Source organism: Crocodylus porosus, unplaced genomic scaffold (genome assembly GCF_001723895.1).
Source record: "Crocodylus porosus isolate Cpor-Errol unplaced genomic scaffold, CroPor_comp1, whole genome shotgun sequence".
Lineage (NCBI taxonomy): Eukaryota > Metazoa > Chordata > Crocodylia > Crocodylidae > Crocodylus > Crocodylus porosus.
Window position 1 is genome coordinate 9,383,798 of NW_017728912.1, and position 9,254 is coordinate 9,393,051.

Below are 9,254 nucleotides of genomic sequence, written 5' to 3' on the forward strand. Positions count from 1 at the left end.
ATTTTTTCTGTTACTTTAGAAAGCCTGATTTAACTCCAACTAAAAATAATGGCAGTCATTTCATTGCTTTTAATGCATGTGTCAGTAAGCCCCTTCTAGAGTGTTATTCTATCTTACTTTACAGTGTAATTATCAATATTGTGGGAAGATGGCTTTTTCTATGTCACTTTAAGCTATTTTTTCGCTGCCATAATGACCTAGATAGCCAAGAAAAGCTATAAGAATGAGATCTATGAGAGCTCGTTTAAAGAGTGCTCTGAGAGCATTAGCTTCATTGATAGTTTTATATCCCACTGTAATGATTGTTATTTTTGAGCAGTTATAGAATAGTTTGCACATGCCCTCTTTGCATACATACATCATCTCAATGGGTCATCTTAGTATACAATTGACCTGCAAACAGGTAGAATATGGAGATAGAGAGCCTTGATGGTAGAAATACCAGATTTGGAAAGCGGGTTAGGGGGGTGGGGAAGGTAATTGTAACAAAAAATTGTGTTTGAAGTCTTATTGTGACTGCAAGAAGTTAGATCTTCCCTTCCATCACAGCATCCTCAGATTTCTTTTGTAGAAAAGTAAGATGACTTTGGGCCAGTATGAGTTCTGAGAGGGTCTAGAAGGATTTTTGATATCCAGTTGTTTTTACACATTTTCTTGATGATGCTTACAGATGGGGCTTCCAATTGTGAGGGTGCACCATGGAGGCCCATTAGTGATTGGAGCTCCTGGCCATGGATGAACACCATGTGCTTCCAGGGTTTGGAGCTCCACTGGCTGATCTGGGCTCGCAGCTGGTGGAGGTCACTGTGCTCCCCCAGCTTGGAGCCCTGATCAGTTGACCAGTTCTCCCAGCCTCCAAAGCACACAGCAGTCTCTGGGGCTGGAACCACTGGCCACACACTCATTTAAAAGCACAATAGGAATCAGTGACAAAGTTTTTATATGTATATTGCATAATAACCTTGCCACTTATTCCTGCATTCCTATTGAATGAACATGTGGCCAGGTTGCTACTTAAGATGTGATTAACCAGTCAGCCACTTCTTAAATGTAACATGTGTCAGGAGCCTGATAAAAATACTGTTGAAAGCTTACATTTTGTCCTCTTAATATTTAATACATTTGTTGCTTTGCAGGCAGCATCCCTGACAGTGGATTCTTGTTCTGAAGATCAGGAGCCAGGCTACTGTACTGTTAGTAATGTGGCTGTTGCCACTGACTGGTAAATACTTCTTCCTTTTTTTGTTTTTTGCTATAAATGAAAAGAGCGAAATAACAATAAAAAAAATGAAAACCACCCTCTCTAAATACAGGAGACATTTAGAACAACCACTTTGTCAAGCAACAAGAAAGCTTGTTCTTTTAGGCACAACAGCTTCAGAAGTGGCCCCAGAAGACTTTATTTTTTCGGTATATGTATCTTTCTACTTCCCTGTCTGGTTCCTTTTAGATCTGGGAGGTGGTAGTTGTGGTAGGAGTAATTTTCAACTATCCTATGACAGCAGCAGCAAATTACAATGTATTCCTTTGTTGGTAAAGCTCAGCTGTGCTAATTGGTGCCTTGTAAAGGGCAGGAATAAGTGGAAGAGCCCAAACAGCTCACTTTCTAATTCGCTTTGTGCTTTGGCTTTGGGGGAAAGGATCAGTTGCACAGCAGTGGTTTGACTGGACAATGATAAAGAAGGTTCATATCTACCTTCGTGGAACCAGAATTTAGATCACAGTCTAGCCAAAACTGGCTATAAAATCAGAGTAGCAGACAGAGACAACAGACAGATGTGCATTAGTACTGCCACAAGTGCTACAGTACTTTGAAGTACTACAGAAATACAGCATCAGAAGGGATGTGCATATGCACAAAGTCCCCATCTCAAAACACTACAGTCGCCACAAAAACATGCTTTCCAGTCAGAAAGTTGCTCCCCTACAACTGTCAGGGAGGTGAATTTACCATATTTATGCAAATCCAAGACAAGTTTTTTTTTTCCCCCGGTCCCATTCAGCATAGGAAAAAAGCCCCTCATCTTGGGTTCAAGTATAAGGTGGAAGGACCAGGGCAAATGGCTGCTGTGGCTCTGACTCCAATGCTGAGTCTAGGTCAGAGCCAGAGTCAGAGCCAGCAGCTATCTGCCCCCCTCCCCCTCCTCTATTTACTTTCTGTAGCCTCTGGCCCTATTCCCCTTCCTTGTCCTTGCAGCCTGTTTCCCCTTCCGCACCCGCTACTGTCACGCTCAGCAGCTCACCAGCTCTGGCTCCATTCCCTCCCAGCACAGGGAAGCTCCTTCCCCTACCTGTCCTATCAGCAGAGGTGCAGCTCTGGCCCCAGGACGTTGCTGTATGGCTGGGCAGGGCCTGTGCTTCCATGTGCTCCATGCTCTGGCAGGGAATGGCCCTGGAGCTACATCTGACAGCAGGGGGAGGGAAGGGAGCAGGGGGGAGTAGGTGCCAGTAAAGTCAGAGACCAAGTCAGATTGACTTCAGTGAAGGCAGGATTTTACCCCCAAATTTTTCTTTTAAATGTCACAAGATTACCTCGGCAGCCAAGTAACAGAGCATTCGGTAGTATTCTGTTTTTTTTTTACTCTGTCTCTTTCCAACTCAAGTATTCTTTGAAAAATGTAAATTCTGCAGCGTTTAGTACTTGAAATTTTTTAAAGTAAAACCTCATACTGCTTTAAAATCATATTTAACCCATCATGTTTACTTTACCAAATAGGGGAATGAAATTCCAGCAGTTAAACTATCTCCAAAATTTCAATCTGGGATTATTGAACTTTACTTTAACTTATGAAATGGCACCAAATCATATATGTGCTACATCTTTCACCTTATTATTCATTTTATTTGCTTTTTTCTTGCATTTTATTAATAGCAATTTTCTGTTTCTGTTATGGGAAGTGTTATGAGGATTAATTAGTTAGGATTTCAAAAATATGTAGAAGAGGAAAGTTGCTTTATTAATCTAAGTACCATTCTATTTGTAACATTACTCCTGATTGCATTTCATGTTGTTTCATTTAGCTACATAGTTTGTTCTATTAAAAATAGTTTATTCCCTTGTAAAATCATGAATCCATTTTACAGTTATTTTAATATAACCCACAATTTAAAATAGCATTTGGTCACATCCTTATTCAATACAGACTGAACCAAAACTCTCAGTCAAATCAATTGGATAAATATCTTGAGTAAAAACTGATTGAGAACTTAAAGCTTAGGCCTGTTTTAATTATTATTTTAGATTGCCTTTAACTGGAACTGACTCGTCATTGGATATAATAAATCTTTGATTGTAAATAATGAACTACAGAAATTGAGGAAATTGAATGCAGAAATAGATTCTGTGGTATATTTAGAGTCATTTGATGATCTATTTCCATTGTTGCTCCTTTCTGTGCTGATGTGAATTCAATAATTCTTCTATTTTTACTCTAGGACCCTCGATGTTCAACCAAATCGAGTTACTGTTGGTGGCATCAGATCTCTAGAGCCAATACTTCAAAGAAGAGGACAGGTGGAAAGCCATGATTTTGTGGGTTGCATAATGGAGTTTGCAGTAAATGGACGTCCTCTGGAACCCAGTCAGGCTTTGGCAGCTCATGGAATCTTAGATCAGTATGTCAAGTCTATAATATCATATAGACAGAATAGATAACAAAAGAAACTAGTGCAAGAGTGAGGCATTAACTATCTCAAATATTTATTGGAAACATGAATGGAAGCTATACTATAAAATGTAAAGAACTTTGGAAGAATCTAAATTTGAATGGAAAAAAAATCAAAATTGAGAGACTGAAGAAACCCAATTGCAATTTTCTTTAAAGCAGCAACAGTATATTTCTGTTTATTGTTATTGTTTTATAGTGGTCTGAAATAGAGTAGCTTTATACTTGCATTTTCAAGTAAATTCCACCTGGATTTAACTGTATTGAAATGGTTCACTAAACCTCCCCGTTGTTGTCCCACATGTCTGTTCTCTCATTTTACCTCTCAAATATCACTGCATTTCTCTTGCAACATCTCCCTTTGTGAGAACACTTTCAGAAATGATTGATTAGCTGCATTTGCTGGGTCTTTTTCATCTTGTTTGAAGTTATAGTTGTGGCAACAGTATTGCTTGAAAGACCACAGTTGCTAGTTCATCCTTCCTGCTTTCACCTTCCTAGTTTGTGAACTTTATGGTAGAAGGCTTCCTAAGGCTCTTTAGACTGAAGATATCAACTCCTATACTGTTTTCTTAGAAGACAGCATTTTGGAACATCCCACTAAGTTGAAAAAAAATCTCCTAATTTTGTTATCTCTCGAAGGCCAAGACTGATGCCAGGCAAAACCTTTTCAGTAGTACCTTGGACTGTTTCACAATGAAAGATGGCTTTACGCTTTATTTCACACGTGTTTGGTAGATTGAATGTTAAACCCCCACCCCCCATGCCCACCTCCTTTAAAAGCTAATTGTCTACAAACATATTTTTGGGTTGGATGGGTTTTCCACTTAACCTTATACCCTACTACTGTGTTTGTATCTGCTTAAAACTCTGGAGTGATAACCTCATTCAAAGACCACCAGATCTGAAAATCTCTGGGCTCATTTTATGTTGAGCAAAGATTCTGATGACATTACTCCTTTGTAGCTAAAAGTAGTGCATTCTCTTCAAGTTTATTCCTCACCGGTTGCTTTCCCCATTATTGTTTCAGATTTTTTTTAGAGTACTTACACAATTTTCATTTTTCTTTCCTAGCTCTATAATATTTGTAGAAAATGAGACTGAAAATGTTAAGGGAAGGATCTGAGTATAACTTAAAATCATATAATGTAATTTTATGATTTCCAATTGTTTTTACTGTATAACTGTTTTATGACTTTCATAAAGCAATTGAAACATGCTTAAGAACAGTGGTCTTTGAGAAGATTAGTATTCATGAGTGTTCACATGGTTATATGTGCTTATGAAAATTTTTTAAAACTGTAATAATCTATATAATCTAATGTGAAGTAATAAAATGGCTTATCTAAAGAGGGATATGCAGGAAAGTTAAGCCATTTTTTAAGTATAATTGTTAAGTCACATTAAATGCCTATGTGAATAGTCTTACAATTACTGTCTTCAGTAGAATAAACATGAGCTAATTAATGTCACTTTAATAATCTCAAGGTCACCCAAGGAGTTAATGTTTTTTAACCAATCTATCTGAAATTCACACTTTTTAATTTGGATCAATTTTCATGAGTGTGGACAAGCCAAAAAACAGTTTCTGTTTCCCCTCCTCTGTTAATGGGAATCCAATTCCCTCTGAAATCTTCCTTCATTTCTAATACAATTAAAATTTGGCAGTGAAAATGGGACCCAGTTAGATATATTAGACTTCTAGAGTGCAAATTTTACTGTTTTACAGAGCCTTTAAACAATTGCGTTCTTGTTGAGTAAGAGGGTACGTACAAGAGGGAGCACACATGAGGCTGTATTCAGGAGGATTGTTCTGTGTGTTCAGCATACATGCTTCAGTGACTACTCTTCTGATTTGTTCTAGATGCCCTAGATTAGAAGGAGCTTGTTCAATTAGTCCTTGTCAACATGGTGGCACCTGTGTCGATCACTGGTCATGGCAACAGTGTCATTGCAAAGAGGGACTGACTGGAAAACACTGTGAAAAATGTATGTAGATGTCATAATCTGTTTCATTTACAATTAATCTAAAGTGGAATGAAATGCAATTACGTTTTCTGTTTAGGTGCACAAGATAATGAACTTCTGTAAAATAATTAAAATGTGTCATGCCAGCATTCAGTATTAAATAATTATGAAGAAAAGTAATATATGACCTTTTGCCCTAGCATCAGTTTGAATGTGATAAAACGTCAAATACAAAATAACATATATATCTATAAATCCAAATAAATATACATTATTTACCTTATTATAAAAAATCTGTAATGATAGATAGTTTGACACTTTAACTTAAAAAACCAAAGGACATTAGAGAATTGCCTGCTGCATTAATGTTATTCATGTTCAAATTAAATATGGAATTACAATTGCTCTGTTCATGTCATATCCTCTGTTTGCTTACAAGTGCTTCTATGGCTTTTGTCAATGTATAAACCATTATAGTATGAGATTACAGAAGAATTTTATGGAAATTGTGAGCGCATGTGTGTGTGGGGGGGGTTATACTGCATTAGTATTTTAAATTATTTTTACATTAGCCCAAAAGGTGTTGGATGCTTTACAAAAATAATAGAAAGGCCTTGTCATTGCCCTAAAGAGCTTACAGTTGGATTTTTATTACAAGGAAGGGGAACAGGAGCATCCCTGGGAAGGAATTATATCTCAGAGAACCCAAATTCCCTCACTTGTTCCCAGGGAGTTTTAATTTACTGCTAACTGATACCAGCAGTAAATTATTAACTTCTGTCTCTGTCTGTGTCTCTGTCTCTTTCCTGTATCTCAATCTCTCTCTCATTCTCTTTTTTCCACCTCTTTCCCTCTCCCTCTATCTTTCTTTTTTACTCGCACTCCTACTAGTGCTGGTTCAGCCACATTGGCAAAAAGTAGAGAGGTGGAGGCTTCAGTCACTCCATTTTCTCCCACCTACCTGCTTGGAATTTGACAATTTCTGAGGAAGATAATTAGATATGCTCAACACTTTCCCTTACCTTTGTCCTAGATATGACTGCCGATACTGCCTTGTCATTAGAAGGTAAAGGACGCCTTGACTACCACATGAGCCAGAATAAGAAACGAGAATATCTGATGAGACATGGCACTCGTGATAATATTTTGGAGCCCCCAAATGTGAACCGTTTAGAAGTGAAGTTCAGAACAAGGAGTGAGAATGGAATTTTAATTCATGTCCAGGAAAGCAGCAATTACACTACTGTGAAGGTAAAGATTATAGCTAATGCTGACTTGATTTGATTAAACTGCCTGCTGTGATGTGATCAAAATCACTTCCTCTGTTACCTTTGCCCTTTTTTTGGAAAATATTGGAGCTTAGACTACTGCTGGGTACTATTCCAGGGTCATTCATCGTCCTAACTATTTCCTCATTATTTGCCAAAGTATCAAAAGATCTTAGTGGTTTTCTTTCTAATCAGTTTCATCGAGATTCTAAGTAATGACACCTCTAAGACTAGCAGGACCAGTGTTTGTTGCCGTATTTGATATCACTAATTAGTTACACTCTAAAGTGCAAGACTTCTCCCTCTTGGCCTTTTATCTTCCAATTCTCTTCCCCATGATGTCTGACTGCCAAACAAAACAACATGTTTTCATGAATTACTACTAACATACATGCCTCATCACACCAGGCAATTTTATGTTGGATCCAAAAAGTCATCCTTCTTGGAGTTTACATCTCCACTCAATGGAGAAGATAAAGAAAAGGAGATAATTACCTGATTTCAGATGCGTAGCTGAATTCATGCTTCAGGCTCCATATAGCTTTGTCCCAAGTGTTTATCACTACAGAAATTACCTTTCTCAAGAAAAAAATGGATGGGTTCAGTCCCTGGCTTTGATTCAATCCACTTAGTCAGAATTCTTAATAAGTACAGCAGTGATGCTGGCAAACCCCTTTATTGCTCCAAGCTCCAAGTTTCCCTGACTACTGTAAATCTTTCCAGTTTTTTTCCCAGCTTTGAAAGAAACTCCTACGTAAGATCACACTTTCTATAATTCAGCCAGCCATATTATTGTCCCCCTGCCTGGTTTCCATTCTTACAAAGGGTCTAGATCTTCTCTGACATTAGCAGCTTCCAAGAAATGCAGGATCCATCATCCATTTGCATGTAACTATTCCTCATCATTTAGTATTAAAAGAATAGTTCATTACAACATTTCAGATTGGGTTGTATTAAATGAACAGGACGTTTCCTTCCAGTCGAGATTTTAGCATCCTTTTTATATTACTTTTATCACTCATAATAGACATATAAGAATCAATAGCTCTGCGATCTGAAAACTTAGCCATGTAAAGTAAAATTCCAGAAACCTGTGGTTAACTGTTGGGAGTAGGGGAGAGAAGCAGCCAAGATGGGGAGGTATATGGGACCAAGAGGAAGGAAGCAAGCTAGAGGGTGTGTGGCTCATGGAGGTGGCTGCTGTGTGTTCAGTGGGGCAGAAACTTCTCCCCATTCACCACCCACTTTATCCAATGACTGTTAAATCTGAGCATCAGTGGTTCAGCTTCAAAGGAGCATAAGAGAGGGACTGAATAAACACCTAACCAAGTGGCATGATAGAACATTTTGTTGGAAAATCAGAGGAATGCAGGTCCAAACCCCATCTTGGTGAAAGAGGCCTAAAACCTGGGTCTTCCATTTTCTGGGAAAGTGCCTTATCCCCTCCACTTTAGGGCTACGACATGGGAGGGTCACAATCCTCCACCTGCCTCCGCCCCAGCCCATCTCCTTGCTTTGTCCTACTTATATAAAACCAAATACATGCCCAACCAGTGCATAGCTTACTGTGCATATGTTCAGTCTTGTGTGCACGCTTCTGGCTCGAGCAAAAGATGCCCAAGGACATGGCTAGAAAACTGCCATTTAAGTACACAAAAGGAAAGAGAATTTTATTCATAAAGGCTATTTTGGTAAGTATCAGTAAGATATTTAAAATTTGTCTATAATTACAGTAGAAAACCTCTATAAGCATTAAAAAAGGCTACTGTGACTAAAAAATACTAGCAATATATTTACACTTAAATACCATGTTGTTAATAGTGGTGGAGAGGCACCAGCAAATGGAAGGCATGGGGTCCCAACAGCAGGTTTGGACCAGATGTATAGGGATGAAGGTCTGAGGACAGCTGTCTACCAGGACCTATAGATTAGGGAAGGAAAGTTAAGTGCCTTGCACTTTTTATTGGTGGACAGTTCCCAGTTGAATTACCTGAAAACTGAATTCTAGTTAAGCTTGCATCCTAAACTGCAAGTTGTGACACTTGATTCATATCACCTGAAATGACGCATACTTTGTATCTTTCTTTTCTTCCTGCTTGTCCAAGGCTTCATGCCCACTCAACCTTAAGGCTTCTGTGAACGTAAAAAATTTAGAGGTTCAGACTAACCACATACCTTTCTTCACGTACAATGATGTTCTACATACTGTGGCCAAATTATTAATCTTTTTGAGCTCAATTTAGAGACCCACTGATTTCCGCTCTGAATTTTTCAGCAACTGAATATGCACCCATAGGAAATTAATTTTACAGATATGAGTTTGAAAATATTGGCCCATCTTCCAAATTAGTTG

The 9,254-nt window shown here is 38.2% G+C and overlaps 1 protein-coding gene across 1 annotated transcript in view; it reads left to right on the plus strand.

The window, feature by feature from the left end:
- The window catches only part of FAT4 (FAT atypical cadherin 4), a 236,424-nt gene that overhangs the window by 213,223 nt on the left and 13,947 nt on the right, over positions 1-9,254 (plus strand). Inside the window, exons 12-15 of the mRNA XM_019534025.1 lie at positions 1,137-1,222; positions 3,436-3,615; positions 5,530-5,654; positions 6,667-6,884. Coding sequence (XP_019389570.1) covers positions 1,137-1,222; positions 3,436-3,615; positions 5,530-5,654; positions 6,667-6,884 — 609 coding nt within the window. The remainder of the gene's footprint in view (positions 1-1,136; positions 1,223-3,435; positions 3,616-5,529; positions 5,655-6,666; positions 6,885-9,254) is intronic.